The 19,398-nt window shown below is 42.2% G+C and overlaps 1 protein-coding gene across 50 annotated transcripts in view; it reads right to left on the bottom strand.

Annotated features, from left to right (window-relative positions):
• The window catches only part of NFYC (nuclear transcription factor Y subunit gamma), a 79,765-nt gene that overhangs the window by 30,009 nt on the left and 30,358 nt on the right, over positions 1-19,398 (bottom strand). For 17 of the 50 annotated variants that reach the window (XM_003308019.5, XM_009455142.5, XM_009455095.4 and 14 more), the window contains exon 2: positions 2,710-2,822. In XM_003308019.5, the coding sequence (XP_003308067.1) occupies positions 2,710-2,814 (105 nt within the window). In that variant the 5' untranslated portion in view covers positions 2,815-2,822. Of the gene's footprint in view, positions 1-2,709; positions 2,823-3,788; positions 4,000-5,601; positions 5,752-6,198; positions 6,480-8,583; positions 8,654-10,731; positions 10,895-18,555; positions 18,617-19,398 lie in introns of those variants that run through there. The other 33 variants (XM_063803226.1, XM_063803158.1, XM_009455042.2 and 30 more) reach the window with 11 other exon arrangements.

Genomic DNA, 19,398 nt, shown 5'->3' on the forward strand with positions numbered 1-19,398 from the left:
CTCCAGCCTGGATGACAGAGTGAGACCCTGTCTCCAAAAAGGAAAAAAAAAAAAGAAAAAAGATAAAAAAGGAAAGACATCCTGTCACATGCTTCAACAGACATGCTAAGTGAAATAAGATAAGACAAAAAGACAAATACAGATGTTGTTCTACTTACAATGGGGTTACATCCTGATAAAGCTATTGTTAAGTTGAAAAGATCCTAAGTTGAAAATGCATTTACTACACCTAGCCTATCAAACACCATAGCTTAGCCACGCCCACCTTAAATGTGCTCAGAACACTTACATTAGCCTAAAGTTGGGCAAAATAATATAACACAAACCCTATTTTATAGTAAAGTGTTGAGTATCTCATAATTTATTGAATACTAGATTGAAAGCGAAAAACAGAATGGTTGAATGGGTACTCAAAGTACAACTGCTACTGAATGCACATCGTTTTCTAACCACTGTAAAGTGGAAAAAAAACATTAAGTTGAATCATCGTAAGTAGGGGACTGTACGATATGATCCCACTTCTATGAGGTATCGAAAATAGTCAAATTCATAGAAAGCAGAATGGTGGCTGTTTAGTGAGTGCACAGTTTCAGTACTGCAATATGAAAAAATTCTCAAGATAAGTTCCATAACAATGTGATTATACTTAACACTTCTGAACTGTACATTTAAAAATGGATAAGGGGTGAAATTTTATGTGTTTTTTTACTACAACTAAAAAAAAAAAAAAAAAATCAAAGTCCAACAAAACAGAAAAGTTAAGTGCTGAGCTTAAACCTCCAGAGTTTATCTGGCCACTTGCCTGATCCTGGATTTATGCCTCTCGGCTCAAGCTGCGGCACAGACTTGCTCGATTGGCCTAGTCCCACCACACCCCAGGACAGCATTCATTTTACACCAAGCTGACCCCAGCACCAAAAGCTGATAAGCTTAATCATGAGATTAACCCCCTAAAATATGAACAAAACACCCCACTTTTGACTTTATCATTTCATTTATTCCTCCCTTCTCTTTCATATCTGAGACAGTTCAGATAACTACTACCTTAGACTGCAGAAGAGGAACAATGACTTTTCAGTGGAAATCCACTCTGAACCCAGGCCAGTCTGAGAAAGGCTAAGCCAAGTTCAACTGCTGAAAACTCTTCATATAAACAAACATGACCCAGAGGTATATCCAAAACATGAATTACTTTTTATCCCTGAAGTCAGTGGGCATTTATCATAATAAGTTATTTCATTTCATTAATTACTTGTTTATTAGCCTGTCTCATCAGAATATATGTTCCATGAGTGCAATGATCCTGTCTGTCTGGTTCATTACTGTATCCACAGTATCTAGCATAGCCTTAGTTGGTACATAATAAGTATTTGTTGAGTGAATGAATAAACTGACATTGTAACGTCAGAAGTTAAAGGTCACTAACCCTAAGCAATTGCAACATTAATTCTACATCAGGAAGGAATCCAGTGTCTGCTCTGCCAGGATGCTAGTATTTCCAGGGCAGGAATGACACAGCCAACATGGGGAGCTCCTTTAGTATGTGCTAAAATGACACCTTAATGAACATTCTTCATTAAGGACATGACAACTGTATTATGAAAATATTCCAACTCTAACCTGTCTCACCTTCCACTACCACTCTCATACCACATACTTACTCCTTCCCTCAACCTCCACTAAACACACAGTAACCTCCAGGCACTCTGAATGTCTTGATGTTCCCCTAACTACAAGGTCCTCCCCTCTGGGCCTCCATGCCTTTATGCATGCCCTTGTCTTTGCCCTCCCATCCTTCACATCTGGTGAATGCTTACTCATATTTTAAGACTCAACAAAAATGTTCCCTTTACTTAAACTCAACCAGAAAGAAACAAGCACTATGTCCTCTGTGCTCCTTGACTTTTACTGCTTCAGGACTCATCACTGTGCCTGATTCAGTAAGTACTTAGTAAATACCTACTGACTAAATTATTCTGGTTGTAATTACTAGATTGTAAGCTCCTCACAGGCCGAGGTTATATTTAATTATTCTGAGTCAGCAGTCCTCAACAGGGGATGATTTTTGCCCATGGGGACATTTGCCAATGTCTGGAGACATTTTTTGGTTGTCACAACTCGGGGAGGGGTGCTACTGGCATCTAGTGAGTAGAGGCTAGGGGTGCTGCTAAACATGCTGTTATGCATAAGACGGCCCCTCACAACAAAGAATTATCTGGCCCAAAATGTCAATAATGCAGCTGTTGAGAAACTGTGATCAAAGTATATCTTTTTAACACCTGGAAAGAGTTCCTGACTCACAATAGATTTGTTGTTGAATAAATTGCCCAATAGTTTTTACCAAGTTCTAGAAATGTGGTAGGGCCACTAAATCAGGCCTAAAAAATTGAGCTACAGCTACTGAAGGAAGATGAGATCTCTGTTTTTCTGTAAGTCCTAAAGGATATGCCTCACATTAAACTACCTCCAAGTCAAAGTATCCACTGCACACCACACGCCTATGGAAGAACACTGAGATATAAAAGACTCTTGCAGTTACCACACGGAAGGCAAATTATGTTTTCATTTTCCTACCCACAGGTCAGGGGTGAACCATGCCTCTGTAAATGTGCTTGAAATTAAAAATGCTTTAGTCTGAGTTTTGGTTAATTTCCCAGAGCTCTTTATACTCTTTAAAAGTTTCTAATAAAATTTCTCATTCTTCCTCACCACTGTTAAATTCCGGATTTCTTCCATGACCCGAGGCCAGAACGACTGTAGGCTTTGCTGGGCATCACTGCTGCTAGTACCACCAAATCCTCCTTCTGTGGACATCTCGACAACTGAAAATAAACACATACATAAGATACATTAGAAACAATAAAGTCAGACTTTCTGTCTAGATTAGGCATTTGTATATTTGTGGATGTTTTTATGAATCTATTCAATCTTTCAGTTTGATAAGGTATATAATTACGCTAAAAAGATTTTAACACAGACTTACATCTTAAAAACATTGGTAGGAAAGTTTTTCCTTCTATCTAGCTTATACCATAGAGACTACTGAAGAGCTCCAACTAGAATATCAAAAGTTGCTAGAAATGTAAGCTGAAATCCTAATGTTAATCAAGGACTTTTAACTTCTTATATGGGTGTGGGGTGAGGAAAGTACTTTGTTGCCCTAGTCTAGCCCATAATTTTCAATGCCATTCTTTCCAAAGCTTTTTCAAGTTCTCTGTGGCTTCTCATCCTCCATGCCACAGCCTTCAGCAAATTTTTATATTAAAAGTCCCCAGTGATTAGTACTGTACAGAAATGTAAACCCAGAGTCTTAAAAGATAAAAGCCAAGCTGGGCACAAAGGTGCATGCCTGTGGTTCCAGCTACTCAGGAAGGTGAGCCAGGAGGATCACTTGGGCCCAAGAGTTCAAGACAGCCTGGGCAACATAGCAAGCCTCTGTCTCTTAAAAAAAGAGAGAGAGCAGGCTAAGTTTCTTCTTTTGTTTTAGACACTGTGGTCCTGTTTCTCTGGGGCTCCTGATGATGATTATTCCTTCTAATCTCAGACAAATCTGTCTCAAAGGACATGAGGCCAATAACTGTGTAGGTAACATGAAGCCCCTGAAATGAAACTACTTGCCAGTTCGCCCAGTTCTTTCCTAACCTGAACCATGTTATTAAACACAAGCCTAACACAGCACACTGGCAACTGGAAGCCTTAAAGACAGTTAAAAAAACAAAGGAGAGGCCAGGTGCGGTGGCTCATGCCTGTAATCCAAACACTTTGGGAAGCCGAGGCAGGTGGATCACCTGAGGTCAAAAGTTCGAGACCAGCCTGGGCAACATGGTGAAACCCCATCTCTACTAAAAATACAAAAATTAGCCGGGCATGGCGGCAGACGCTTGTAATCCCAGTTACTCAGGAGGCTGAGGCAGGAGAATCGCTTGAACCCAGGAGGCAGAGGTTGCAGTGAGCCAAGATCACGCCATTGCACTCCAGCCTGGGCAACAGGGCAAGACTCTGTCGCAAAAAAAAAAAAAAGTAGAATTAAAATTAGGATAGAGAAAGAGGGCTAGAACCTGCAATTTAGTCAACTGCTTTGTGACAAAGGAGGGAAGATGAATAAGGATCCTCATGTCAGCTATAACTGTAGATAACACAGGTTGAGTATCCCTTATCTGAAATTCTGAAATGCCTGGGACCAGAAATGTCTGGGATTTTGACTTTTTTTTTTTTTTTTTTTTTGAGACAGAGTTTCGCTCTTGTTGCCCAGCCTGGAGTGCAGTGGTGCAATTTCAGCTCACTGCAACCTCTGCCTCCCAGGTTCATGTGATTCTCCTGCCTCAGCCTCCTGAGTAGCTGGGATTACAGGCATCTGCCACCACGCCTAGCTAATTTTTTATATTTTTAGTAAAGATGGGGTTTCGCCATGTTGGCCAGGCTGCCTCAAACTCCTGACCTCAGATGATCCACCTGCCTCGTCCTCCCAAAGTGCTGGGATTACAGGCGTGAGCCACCGCGCCCAGCCTTTTTTTTTTTTTTTTTTTTTTTTGGAATAAGTTTGCATTATACTTACTGGTTGAGCATCCCAAATCTGAAAATCCAAAATCCAAAATGAGCATTTCCTTTGAGCGTCATGTCAGGGCTCAAAAAGTTTCAGATTTCAGATTTTCAGATTAAGGATACTCAACCTGTATTGTAATGTCTTAAGCGCTTATCTGGCAAATATTAAAATGCAAGAACAGTTTAATTAAACACAAAGAATGGAGAAATTTAGTGCTCTCCTAAGAATCTCTATTCTGAGGAATTATTTGAAAAGGTTTAACGTGCCAGTGACGGGATGCTGGCAGGGAGCTATGTGAGCCATTAGGAACTAATTCTGAGGGGCTGAAAGCAAAGCACCAAAGCCAGTTGTCACATGACCAGACTTGTTACTTTCCAGGCTCCATGTGGATACATACTGGGCAGAACACTCTATCACAGCAGAATGGAATGAAAGCTGACAACTCCAGGTTTAGCCTGTGGGGATGTCCAATTCACTCTTAAATGTTTACAGGTCTCTGATTTTTTTCTTTTTTTTTCCTTCCCTTTTCCTTCTAAAGGAAATGATGAGGGGAAAGAAATGGAAGGAAAACAAGAATACAAGCCTCAAAGCAGATTTCATTCTGGTGTAATGACATTAGTGGGTGATGATGTAATGGGAATAGGTTTGGAGCCAATTTCTTGTGGTGGAGGCCTATAAACAGCTGAACAGAAATTCTAGTACCTGGGATACAATATGATCTTGGAGTTTCTGAAGGGAGTTAAAGGGAAGTGTTCAATCACAGTTGAAAATGACTAGATAAAATCTTAAGTCCTAAATAACCAAGTAAGACCCCTGCATTTTCATTTATCACCACATACACATGGCCTATATGCCACTCTCTTAGATGTACTGAGAACAACAACAAAAAAATTAAGGTAATCTAGAGAAGTTTAGTTATTTATCATTATTAATAGTTTTCTACAAGGTACTCATGAAAATGAAGACAGTAACTCAATTTAACCTTTTTTAAATGGGGCAAACAAAAATATCTTTCTGGAAATAATAATAATTATCAAAAAACTTTAAAAGAATCTAACCTTTTATTGCATGGGTCCCTGGACAGGCCTCATCTTGGCACAATCTGCCATGCAAACTGCTAAGGTCAAAGGAGAAAGATGCACAATTGCCAGGACGATATCTCTGTACACTTGCTAATGGATGGGTAGGTTTAGTTGGAGTACAAAGACCTGTACGATTTAAAAGTCTGGTAACAAATTCTGGCTGTCCTCTGATATCCCCCCAAAACATTACAAAGGTACAGAATTCAAAAAGCACGTCTAGAACCATCTGTGCAGTCTGCTTTTAAATTTTGAACTGTCCCAACTACAGATGTGCAGGCATGATCAGCCCGCAAACATCTGTGTAGTCAACAGATCATGAATCTTTGGCTGGCTCAGAGCCACATACTGTAGTAGTGGAAGTTAGGTACAAAACAGAAGTTATCAAATTTTTTTGGAACTGAAAATGTATTAAAGGTTAAGTTTTAAAATTGAGAAGCCCATCTACATTAGGAAATCCCAAATAGGTAAAGCGAAAAATACAAGTCAATAATATCCTTTACATTTTACTGCATCATAGAAGTTCAGGACTGAAAAAAAAAAAAAAAAAAGACGTAAGGAGACACTCAGGCCCACCTCTTTATAAGACGCTCGCAGCTTTTCTTCAACCTCTGCCCAACCCCGGGTGATTCTACCTTAAGTGTTCAACCAGCTTACATTTGAGGGCCCCCCACTCCAGTTCTGGGAAACTGGCTTACTGGTAAGACATTCTTTCCCATCTTTGGACAGCTCTAACTGTTCTTCTTTACATTAGGTTTTAGAGTTATGGCCTTTATGATTTTTCCATCCAGCAAACTCTTTTTATAAATTCCTGACTTCGAAAGACAAAGGTAATCTTCTTTTGAAGGACACAAGTTCTTCTCACCAGGAAAAAAGAGAAAAAGGTTTGAAGCATGTTTTCTAACATCTCTGCAGATATTATTAGTAATGTCTCTTAGAAGAACATAAATTGTTAATGTAAATTCCTGGAAAAAGTGAGTACTTTTATTCAAAAGGCTTTTCCTAAAGCAGATCCATTCTTTGCATGGAGCTTGAAAAACACCTAACAATTATTATTATATATATAAAGCAAGCCAGGCACGGTGGTTCACGTCTGTAATCCCAGCACTTTGGGAGGCCAAGGCGGGTGGATCACCTGAGGTCAGGAGTTCGAGACCAGCCTGGCCAACATGGTGAAACCTCATCTCTACTAAAAACACAAAAATTAGCTGGCTGTGGCGGCACATGCCTGTAGTCCCAGCTACTCGGGAACCAAGGAGGTGGAGGCTGCAAACCCAGGAGGTGGAGGTTGCAGTGAGCCGAGGTCATGCCACTGCACTCCAGCCTGGGTGACAGAGCAAGACTCCATCTCAAAATAAATAAATAAATAAATAAAGCAACCGTAGTTAATCACCTCTTATTTTAATGCATTAATTGCAAATAAATTGATTTTGCTACAGAAGTAGTCCATTTACAACATCTACAAGCCCATGGAAAATATTCTGGGTTCATCTTCTAGGATAATAAGGGAAAGAATGTATTTAAAAGTAAGAGGAGGCTGGGTGTTGTGGCTTATGTCTGTAATCCCAACAACTCCGGAGGCTGAGACAGGAGAATCACTTCAGGCCAGTAGTTTGAGACCAGCCTTGGCAACACAGTGAGACTCTGTCTCTAAAAAAAGGGTTTTTTAAGGCCAGGGGCTGTGGCTCACACCTGTAATCCCAGCACTTTGGGAGGCTGAGGTGGAGGATCACTTGAGGTCAGGAGTTCAAGACCAGCCTGGCTAATATAGCAAAACCCTGTTTCTACTAAAAACACAAAATAAATTAGCCGGGCATGGTGGCACATGCTTATAATCCCAGCTACTTGGGAGGCTGAGGCAACAGTTTCCCTTGAACCTGGGAAGTGGAGGTTGCAGTGAGTCAAGATAATGCCACTGCACAGCAGCCTGGGCGACAGAGCGAGACTCCATCTCAAAAAGAAGAATAAAAAAAAATTTTTTAAATAGGCATTGTGGCACACACGTGTAAGTCTTAGCTACTCAGGAGGCTGAGGCAGAAGGATCTCCTGGGCCCAGGAGTTTGAGGCTACAGTGAGCTATGATCACACCACTGCACTCCAGCCTGGGCAACAGAGGGAGACCCTGCCTCAAAAAAATTATAATAATAAAAAACACAAGAAAAAAGAGACTCATTCCAGGATCCTCTTCATTCCATGTTAAACTACTCTATTTTTTTTTTTTCTCAAAGCCAGGGTTTCGCTCTGTTGCCCAGGCTGGAGTGCAATGGTGTGATCTTGGCTCACTGCAGCCTCTACCTCCTGGGCTCAAGCAATCCTCCTACCACAGCCTCCCAAGTAGCTGGGACTACAGGCACTCAACTCAATTACTATCTCTCCACGAAGTATTCTCTACTGCTTTCTGGAACTGGTCCCTCCCTTGGGAGCATTAAGGAGGCCCGATCTGCACCTCTCTTTCTGTCCTCACCACATTACCTTGTACAATCATTGTATTTGATACCTCGTATGACGTACACATCAATGTGTATGTCTTATTTCCCCTCCTGCTATACAAGCTCCTTGAGGGTAGGATCTGCATATGATTCATCTCTCTGGATCCCTCACAGTATCCAGCACACAGTCTGATAACTAATTACCCCTAAGAGGAGGGGCAAGACTGATGCTGGGTATGGCCTTTCAGGAAAAAAAAAGGGGGGGGGGGTGAATCTTGGAAAGCTTGGCCCTGAAATACTTATTGGAATTGCCTAACCAAAGGAAATGGTTACACAAGCTATTCCAGAAGCTTAGACTAAATGAGCTCCAGGACTTTAAAGCAAGACTGCAATCAGAAATCTACCTGAAACTGATTTACTGAAATGGATTTAAAATAAAAGGGGATGACAGAAAGGACACACACACACAAACATCTAAGACAGTGCTGGAAGCCGAAAGGCAGACTTAAAGGCTGGAAATGTGGATGCATACCATTCTCAAGTGTAAATCTTTTCAAAGTCAGAACCTCTTCAGAAAAGTGACCAGGATAGATTAGCAAAGTCTGAAATATTAATGACAATGGGTAAGTAGGAGGAAGATAAATACCTCTGCCTGGCCATCCATTAGCAAGAAGGGGAAAATCATGCAGAAGTGAGATGATTTGATCAGACCACTGATGAGTGGGCAATCTAGCTGTTACTCTTATATCCAGTTACTCTTTATCATTCTTAAAGAAAAAAATGAAACTTCAGAAGTTTTCAAAACATCCCAAAATCAGAGTGTTCCTTTTAAAATTGTTTGGAAATCTTTCAAGCTCTTGCTCTCAACCAGGTACCATGCCTGCCAAATCTTCTCTTAGTGATATGCCTGGGCATGGAACAACAGGATGTATCAAAATTATCAACCTCATAAATAAAAAGAAATCTAAGGTTTTATTGCAATATGACCTGGTTTCTGAAACTCAGGACCTTTAGACTTCAGTTCAGCTCTCTATTCCTTGGCATGTACTTCATTCTCTATACCAAACTCTTTTATAGTAGCCTAAACCCACAATACAGCTCTTTGAGGTAACTAAAACCAAATAGATGTTGTTGGGAGATAATACTTAAAAACCTAACATCACAACAACTGTCCAAGGGAAAAAGACCACAGGAAGCTCTGCTAAAATGAAACCCAATTCTTGACCAATGCTGCTTCCAATTAAAGCAAAGTTAAGTCCTCCCTTAATGTCTTCGATAGGCTCTTGGAAACCGCAACTTAAGCCAAACATATAACAAAACCAATTTTACCAAAGGCTAATTGACATAAATAAGAGTTAGTTCCTATTCCATATTTCTGGTCACAAAAACATCACCAAACTTCTAAATAAAGATCAAGACACTTCTAATATTAAACACTGAAATAAGTATGAACTATACATACATTGAAGAAAGATTAAGAAAAATAAAGGCCGGGGCCAGGCGCGGTGGCTCACGCCTGTAAACCCAGCACTTTGGGAGGCTGAGGTGGGCAGATCACGAGGTCAGGAGATCGAGACCATCCTGGCCAACATGGTGAAACCCCATCTCTACTAAAAATATAAAAAATTAGCTGGGTGTGGTGGCGTACACCTGTAGTCCCAGCTACTCAGGAGGCTGAGGCGGGGGAATCACTTGAATCCAGGAGGTGGAGGCTGCAGTGAGCTGAGGTCGCACCACTGCACTAGAGCCTGGCAACAGAGCAAGACTCTGTCCCCCGCCCCCGCCAAAAGAAAAAGAAAAAGAAAAAGAAAGGCCAGGTGCGGTGGCTCACACCTGTAACCCCAGCACTTTGGGAGGCTGAGGCAGGAGGATCACCTGAGGTCAGGAGTTCAAGACCAGCCTGGCCAACATGGTAAAACCCTGTCTCTACGAAAAATACAAAAATTAGCCAGGCATGGTGGCAGGCGCCTGTAATCCCAGCTACTCGGGAGGCTAAGGCATGAGAATCGCTTGAACTCAGGAGGTGGAGGTTGCAGTGAACCAAGATCATGCCACTGCACTCCAGACTGGGAGACAGCAAGACTCCGTCTCAAAAAAAAAAAGTAAGATGATTATTTATCCAATTATTCCAGTTCAGGGTTGCAGATGATTGAAGCCTATCCCAACAGTTCAGGGCACAAGGTGGGAACCAAGCCTGGACAACTCAATCACAGGGCACACTCTCACTCAGGCTGAGACAATTTAGATGTGCCAATTAACCTAACATGCACATATTCGGGATGCAAGAAGAAAGCAGAGTACTGGAAAAAAAACCAAACAGACGTGGGGACAATGCTCAAACTCCACACAGAGAGTGACCCCGGCCAGGAACTGGTTTCTTTTTTCTTCATCAATATTATAATCAAACAACATTGTCTGAAGACCCTCTGTACTACTAGTTGAACCATCCTGGGAAGACATGTTTTACCTAAAAATAATGCTCTCACTGTCAAATGCAAACAAATATATCTTAGCCCAGTACTGACTAAGAAACAAATATAATGTTGGTATTATCATTCCCCTTTAATGTTCCCCAAACCAACTTGCAGCCCTTAGGCTTTTTGGGTTGAGTTCCCAACCATTCCTGTGCATCTCCAACTTAACATGTCAACAAATATCTCTCTATGATCAAGGCACTTACCTTCTTCACTCACTTTTGTGACTTGTATTTTGATCATATCTTCCTCTGTCATGAGGTGACATCCTTTTTACAACTATACCTTGTTTTATTGCATTTCACTTTATTGTGCTTCACAGATACTGCTCTACCAACTGGCCATTCCCACCTCGGGCCTCCCTATTACCTGAGACACAGCAATACTGAAATTAGGCCACTTAATAACCCTACAACGGCCTCTAAGCATTCAAGTAAAAGAAGAGTCTCACATCTCTCACTTAAAAGCTAAAGGCCAGGTGTGGTGGCTCACGCCTGTAATCCCAGAACTTTGAGGCACCAAGGAGGGCTGACTGCATGAATCCAGGAGTTTGAGACCAGCTTGGCAACACAGAGAGACACCCCCTATCTCTACCAAAAAAAAAAAAAAAGAAAGAAAAGAAAGAAAAATTAGCCAGTCCTGCTGATGGCATGCACCTGTGGTCCTAGCTACTCAGAAAGCTGAGGTGGGAGGATCACTTGGGCAGCAGTGAGCTATGATCATGCCACCACACTCCAGCCTGGGTGACAGAACAAAACTCTGTCTCTAACTCAATCAATCGAAAGCTAGAAATGATTAAGCTTAGTGAGGAAAGCACATCAAAAGCTGATATGGGGCCAGGCGTGGTGGCTCATGCCTGTAATCCCAGCACTTTGGGAGGCCGAGGCGGGTGGATCACCTGAGGTCAGGAGTTCAAGACCACCCTGACCAACATGATGAAACCCCTTCTCTACCAAAAATACAAAAATTAGCCAGGCATGGTAGTGGGCGCCTGTAATCCCAGCTACTTGGGAAGCTGAGGCAGAAGAATCTCTTGAACCCAGGAGGCGAAGGTTGCAGTCAGCTGAGATCACACCATTGCACTCCAGCCTGGGCGACAGAGCAAGACTCCGGCTCAAAAAAAAAAAAAAAAGAGCTGAGATGGACCAAGAGCTAGGCCTCTTGCACCAAACACTTACCCAAGCTGTGACTGTAAAGAAAAAGTTCTTGAAGGAAATTAAAAGTGCTCCTCCAGTGAACACACAAATAAGAAAGCAAACAGCTTTATTGCTGATATGAAGAAAGTTTCAGTGGTCTAGACAGAAGATCAAACCAACCACAACATTCCTTTAAGCCAAAGCCTAATGTGGAGCAATGCCCTAACTCTCAATTCTATGAAGGCTGAGAGAGGTGAGGGGGCTGCAGAAGAAAAGTTGGTTCATGAGGTTTAAGCAAAGAAGCCATCTCCATAACATAAAAGTATAAGGTGAAGTAGCAAGTGCTAATGTAGAAGCTGCAGCAAGTTTTATCCCGAAGATCTAGCTAGAGTAATTGATGCAACTGGCTACATTAAACAACAGAATTTCAGTGCAGACAAAATGGACTTTTACTGGAAGAAGATGCCATCAAGGACTTTCATAGCTACAAAGAAGTCAATGCCTGTGGAAGCCGATGCTCATTTACCATTCCAAAAATTCTAGGGCCCTTAAGAATTATACAAAATCTACTCTGCCTGTGCTCTATAAATGGAGCAAAGCTTGGATGACAGCACATCTGTTTACAGCGTGGTTGACTATTTAAGCTCACTGTTGAGACCTACTGCTCAGAAAAAAAAGATTCCTTTGAAAATATTACTGCTCACTAACAATATACCTGGTCATCCAAAAACTGATGGAGGCTGGGAGCAGTGGCTCACGCCTGTAATCCCAACACTTTGGGAGGCCAAGGCGGGCAGATAACCTGAGGTCAGGAGTTCGAGACCAGCCTGGCCAACATAGTGAAACCCAGTCTCCACTAAAAATACAAAAATTAGCTCGGCGTGGTGGCGGGCACCTGTAATCCCAGCTACTCAAGAGGCTGAGGCAGGAGAATCGCTTAAACCCAGGAGGCAGAGGTTGCAGTGAGCCAAGATTGCACCACTGCACTCCAGCCTGGGTAGCACAGCGAGACTCCGTCTCAAAAAACAAAACAAAAAACATTAATCTGCTTGCACAACTCCATCAGAGTTTTGTTTTGTTTTGTGACAGTCTCACTCTGTCGCCCAGGCTGGAGTGCAGTGGTGCCATCTCAGGTCACTGCAACCTCCGCCTTCTGGGTTCAAGCGATTCTCATGCCCAGCCTCCCGAGTAGCTGGGATGGCAGGCATGCGCCACCACGCCCAGCTAATTTTTGTAATTTTAGTAAAGACAGGGTTTTGCCACGTTGGCCAGACTGGTCTCAAACTCTTGACTTCAAGTAATCCGCCCGCCTCAGCCTCCCAAAGTGTTGAGATTACAGGCGTAAGCCATCGCGCCCAGCCGAGATTAGTATTTTAACACCTGCTAACACAATATCCATTCTGCAGCCCATGGACCAAAGAGTAATTTCAACATTCAAGTCTTATTATTGAAGAAAATACATGGCCAGGCACAGTGGCTCATGCCTATAATCCCAGCACTTTGGGAGGCCAAGGCGGAAGGATCACCTGAGGTCAGGAGTTCGAGACCATCCTGGCCAACATAATGAAACCCCATCTCTACTAAAAACACAAAAATTAGCCGGGCTTGGTGGTGCACGCCTGTAGTCCCAGCTACTCTAGAGGCCAAAGCATGAGGCTGCAGTGATCCGAGATCACACCACTGCACTCCAGCCTAGGTGACAGAGTGAGACTCTGTCTCAAAAATAAAAACACTTCATAAGGACACAGCTGCCATAGACAGGGATTCCTCAGACAGATCTGAGTAAACTGAAAACCTTCTAGACAGGATTCACCATTTTAAATACCATTAAGAATATTCATGGCAGGCTGGGCGCGGTGACTCATGCCTGTAATCCTAGCACTTTGGGAGGCCGAGGCGGGCGAATCACAAGGTCATAAGTTTGAGACCAGCCGGGCCAACATGGTGAAACCCTGTCTCTACTAAAAAAATACAAAAATTAGCCGGGCATGGTGGTGTGGGCCTGAAATCCCAGCTACTCGGAAAGCTGAGGCAGGAGAATCACTTGAATCTGGGAGGCGGAGGTTGCAGTGAGCCGAAATCGTGCCACTGCACTCCAGCCTGGGCGACAGAGCAAGACTTTGTCTCAAAAAAAAAAAAAAAAAGAATATTCATGGCCAGGCACAGTGCCTCATGCCTGTAATTCCAGCAGTTTGGGAGGCCAAGGCGGGAGGACTGCTTTAGCTCAGGACTTCAAAACCAGCCTGGGCAACATGGCAAAACCTGTCTCTACAAAAAATACAAAAATTAGCTGGGTGTGGTGGCACATGCTTATTGTCCCAACTACTTGGGAGGCTGAGGTGGGAGGATCACTTGAGCCTGGGAGATCAGGGCTGCAGTGAGCCAAGATCGTGCTACTGCACTCCAGTCTGGGCAACAGAGTAAGACCCTGTCTCAAAAACCAACCAACCAACCAACCAACCAAACAAACAAAAAAAGCCATTCAAAATTCATGGGAGGAGGTCAAAATATAAACATTAACAGGAGTCTGAAGTTGATTCCAATCCTCCTGGATGATGTTGAGGGGTTTGAGACTTCAGTGGAAGAAGTAACTGTAGATGTGGTAGAAATAGCAAGAGAACTGTAATTAGAAGCAGAGCCTTAGATGTTACTGGATTGCTGCAATCTCATGATAAAACTTTAACAGATGAGGAGTTGCTTCTTATGGAAGGCAAAGAAAGTCGTTCCTTGAAATGGAACCTACTCCCAGTGAAAATGCTATGAACATTAGAATATTATATAAACTTAGTTCATAAAATAGTGGCAGGATTTGAGAGGACAAACTCCAGTTTTGAAAGAAGCTCTACTCTGGGTAAAATGCTATCAAACAGAAAAGCATGCTACAGAGAAATCTTTCATGAAAGGAAGAGTCAACTGAAGCAACAAACTTCACTGCTGCCTTATTTTAAGAAATTGCCAGCCAGGCACAGTGGCTCATGCCAGTAATCCCAGCACTTTGGGAGGCTAGGGCAAGAGGATCACTTCAGCCCAGGAGTTTGAGACATCAAGATCAGTCTGGGCAACACAGGAGACCCTGTCTATACAAAAAATACAAAAATCAGCTGGGTGTGGTGGCATGTGTCTGTAGTCCCAGCTACTTGGGAGGCTGAAGTAGGAGGATGGCTTGAACCTGGAAGGCAGAGGTTGCAATCAGCCACTGTACTCCAGCGTGGGTGACAGTGTGGAGAGAGAAAAAAAAAAAAAAAAAAACAGGCCAGATGCGGTGGCTCACGCCTGTAATCCCAGCACTTTGGGAGACTGAGGTGGGTGGATCACCTGAGGTCAGGAGTTCGAAACCAGCCTGGCCAACATGGTGAAACCCCGTCTCTACTAAAAATACAAAAATTAGCTGGGCATGGTGGTGCGGGCCTGCAATCCCAGCTACTTGGGAAGCTGAGGCAGCAGAATCGCTTGAGCCCAGGAGGCGGAGGTTGCAGTGAGCTGAGATGGCGCCACTGCACTCCAGCCTGAGCAACAGGAGCGAAACTCCATCTCAAAAAAACACACACACACACAAACACATACACAGAAATTGCCAAAGCCACCCCAAACTTCAGCAACTACCACCCTAATCAGTCAGCAGCCATCATCATCAAGTCAAGACCCTCAAGCAGCAAAAGGTTATGACTTGCTGAAAGTTCAGATGATAATTCGCATTTTTACCAATAAGGTATTTTAAAATTAAGATAAGCACATTTTTTAGACATAATGCTGTTGCACACTTAATAGGCTACACTATAATATAAACATAACTTCTATTTGCACTGGGAAACCAACAAATTTGTGTGACTCTCTTTATTATAATGTTAGCTTTATTGTATTTTGCCCTAGTGGCAGCACTATCACAAGCATTTTATGTACCAGTACTGCTCAGGTATTTACTGAGGTTAGTTCTAGGTTTCTTCATTTAAATGAGCTAAGGTTTGTAAGATGTTATATTTTAAATGATGATGGGAGATACAGAGAAAGGAAGAATATTAATAAAAATAAATGGATGGATGAGGGAAAGGGGGGTAGGATTTATTTACTAACAGACTATTTGGTTTTTATGTTTACACAGATGGACCTTAGGACTTATGCTATTATCGATCACAATAGCTAAAAAGCATTTCTTAAGAAGGCTTATACTCTCCAAAATAAAACCAATCTAAAATTGACAATTTCACAAGAAGAAAAACAGCACTGGTCTGGAAATTAAAAGACCTACGTCGTGTACTGGACGCTTGCTGCCTACTAGCTGGTGGCCCTCGGCCAGTCACTCTACTAAGCCACTCCAGCAATGATGTATACTGAACACATTCCAAAGGGGTCTCTGGTGGTTTGGTGGGGAAGTCCTACACTTCACTACTTGAAGATGCAATAAATGAATGAATACAAGGGAAGGCAAAGTGACTAGAGAGAAGAGAAGGTTCAATAGTCTCTATTTAAACTCATCTAAGGTTTTTATATAGTCATGCAGGAAACTAAGTTCAGGCACTACGCTTAGTGCCTGAAACCTTATTACTTACATTCTAAACCCTTACATAGCTGGGTACCAGCTGGTCATATTTACTGGCAGGCTACTGAATAGTCTTCACTACTATAATACAAGAATGAATAACATAGCTCTACTTCCCCAACTCTGATTAATGCCAAGTTTGACGTTTGAAGGTATATCTGTGTTAAGAGGAAGCCGCTTTTCAAAGTGCCTACTGGAAAACCATGCTTCCTAAAAGACTTAGGCTTAGAAGTGGCTGCACACTGCTCTCCTTAAAGATCTGTACACAAGGACACATTTTCAAACTGGCAGAAGAGCCACTTTTCCTTCAAAAACACAAATACTTTTCTATTTGGTATCTAGTACAATATAATCTTTGAAACAGGGACCAGATCATAATATAGTTGTAGTACAACTAGAGAAAAATGAAGGCACAGCAACTGGTATAAACAATGAAAGTGACGGGAAGGCATGAACAGAACATTTGAAAACTTTTTTCTGTGGAATAGAAAACGATATGTAACATCTTACTTCACACACATTCTTACTCATCCTTTCAATGCTCAAACTTAAACCATCTCTGCATATATAACAGCAATAAAACTATCAGTATTTTGTATGATGAAGAAAAAGGATCAAGTATTTAGTGAAGTATTCTAAAGCAAGGGTCTAAAAACTACAGCTCATAGGCCACATCTGGCCTACAGCCTGTTTTTAGAAACAGTTTCACTGGAAGACATCAACCCTAATTATTTATTTATTTATTCATTTACTTTTAGACGGAGCCTCAGTCTGTCATCCAGGCTGGAGTACAATGGCACGATCTCGGCTCACTGCAACCTCCACCTCCCGGGTTCAAGCGATTCTCCCACCTCAGCCTCCCAAGCAGCTGGGATTATAGGCACCCGCCATCACACCCAGCTAATTTTTGTATTTTTGAAGAGAGGGGTTTCACCATGTTGACCAGGTTGGTCTTGAACTCCTGACCTTAAGTGATCTGCCCACCTCGGCCTCCCAAAATGCTGGGATTACAGGCGTGAGCCACCATGTCCAGCCCCTAATTAGTTTATATTGTCTATTCATGCTAAACAGTAGAGTTGAAGAGTTACAACAAAAATCATACAGCCACAAAGCCTAAAATATCTGGCCCTTTAAGGAAAAGGTTCAGCCAGGCATGGTAGCTCACGCCTCTAATCCTAGCACTCTGGGAGGCCAAGGCGGGAGGATCACTTGAACCCAGGAGCTCGAGATCAGCCTGGGCAACATAGTGAGACCCCCATCTGAACAGAAAATAAAAAACTAGCCAGCTGTAGTGGCCCACACCTGTAGTCCCAGCTACTCAGGAGGCTGAGGCGGGAGGACTGCTTGAGCCTGGGTGGTCAAGCCTGCAGTGAGCCATGATTGTGCCACTGCACTCCAGCCTGAGCAGGAACAGCAGAGCAAGATCCTGTCTCAAAAAAAAAAAAAAAAAAGAAAAGAAAAAGTTTCAGATAATATTCTGATCTTGTTTTAAAGCACTGTTAGGTGTTTTATTTATCCCTGATTTACTGATGGGGAAACTGACACTAGAAGTTGAGAAGCTGGTCCTAGATCACACAACTGTTACTTAGCTCCCCTGCCTCCCTCACCTGTTCATCCTCAATTAGAAGTAAGCTGGGCCAGACCCCCTCTGCTCCACAGAAGTATCTGTTAGTCTCTCTGACCCTCCAGCCTAACGAGTAAATAAATCCTTGTAGGAAGAATGGTGAGTAACTGGTTTTTCAGGCCTCAATCCCGAAAAGGAATTGTGACATGAGCTAGAGACAGAAAGAGTGCCTGTAGCCTAAGTTAAGTTGTATTCTAAAACAAAGCATCATTTTCTTACTGGGTGCCTTCTGAGATTCACAAACAGCCTCTTGCCCAGTTTCTGGCAGTATCCTGTGTTTGTGTGTCTAGCAGAGGTAAGAAGTGTGATTCTGAAGAATGTTTCATAGATGCCAACTTACGGGCTTTAGAGTTCATAAAATACATGCCACATACATCATCCTCAATTGACCCTTACTTAGCTCAGTGATAAATTTACCAATATTATTCCAATTTTACAGATAAGGTTGAGGGTTGAATATCAAATTACTTGCTCAAGATCACAATACAATAAATGATGAGTCAAAATGCAAAAGCTCTAAAATTCTGTCTTGATTTATTATAACTTGCTCTTTCCCACTTTTTGCACTGTTTAAGCTGTCACTCTTTTTTCTTTTCTGTTTTATCCTTCCCCTTTGCATGTCTCTAGGCAGGTTAGCAGCACCTATGAATACTCAGCTGCGAACAGTTGTGGGCACTAAAGCACGAGGTAAATACATAAATAAATAAAATGTATTGGACCTGGGGGTTCTTACCTCTCTGGTGAACTGTGATCTTGAGCAAATCTCTTAACTTCTTAGAAACTTCTCTATTCATCTAAAGCAACATCCCACAGAGCAGTTGAAACACACAAATGGTAAAACACATGTTAGAAGGCCTCAAAAAACAGCAAGCTTCATACAAATGCCAGATGGCATCATATCATCATGGCTGCTTGAAGCTAGACAAGACACCAACTACTGGTCTGAAGAGTCCCAGATACAGTACCGAGCCTAAAGACCAACTAGCTTCTTTTTCTCTATAATTTAGACTTACTTTGCTTTTAACATATTTCTTTAAAAAGCCTAGTTTCAGATGCATGGAAATACATATTAAAATAGAGAAAGATGTTCTCCTATCTCTTTTATAAACATGAAATAATTTTTAAGCCCTTTAAACTATTAAATTTGGAACAAATGTACTAGTTCCAAAAAAGCAAAGAATTCAAGCTGAACATGGGAACGTTCCAAATTTAAATCCTTGGGTGTGTCAATGATCAACAGCTATACTAGGTTTTCTCTCCACACTAATCCAAAAACATTTAAATTCTTTTTTAAAATTAATTAATTATTTATTTTTTTGGGGGGATGGAATCTCACTCTGTCACCCAGGCTGGAATGCAGTAGCGTGATCTTGGCTCACTGCAAGCTTCGCCTCCCGGGTCCACACCATTCTCCTGCCTCAGCCTCCCAAGTAGCTGGGACCACAGGTGCCCACCACCACGCCTGGCTAACTTTTTTGTATTTTTAGTAGAGACGGGGTTTCACCATGTTAGCCAGGATGGTCTCGATCTCCTGACCTCGTGATCCGCCCACCTTGGCCTCCCAAAGTGCTGGGAT

This window comes from Pan troglodytes, chromosome 1 (genome assembly GCF_028858775.2).
Source record: "Pan troglodytes isolate AG18354 chromosome 1, NHGRI_mPanTro3-v2.0_pri, whole genome shotgun sequence".
In the NCBI taxonomy this organism is placed as follows: domain Eukaryota; kingdom Metazoa; phylum Chordata; class Mammalia; order Primates; family Hominidae; genus Pan; species Pan troglodytes.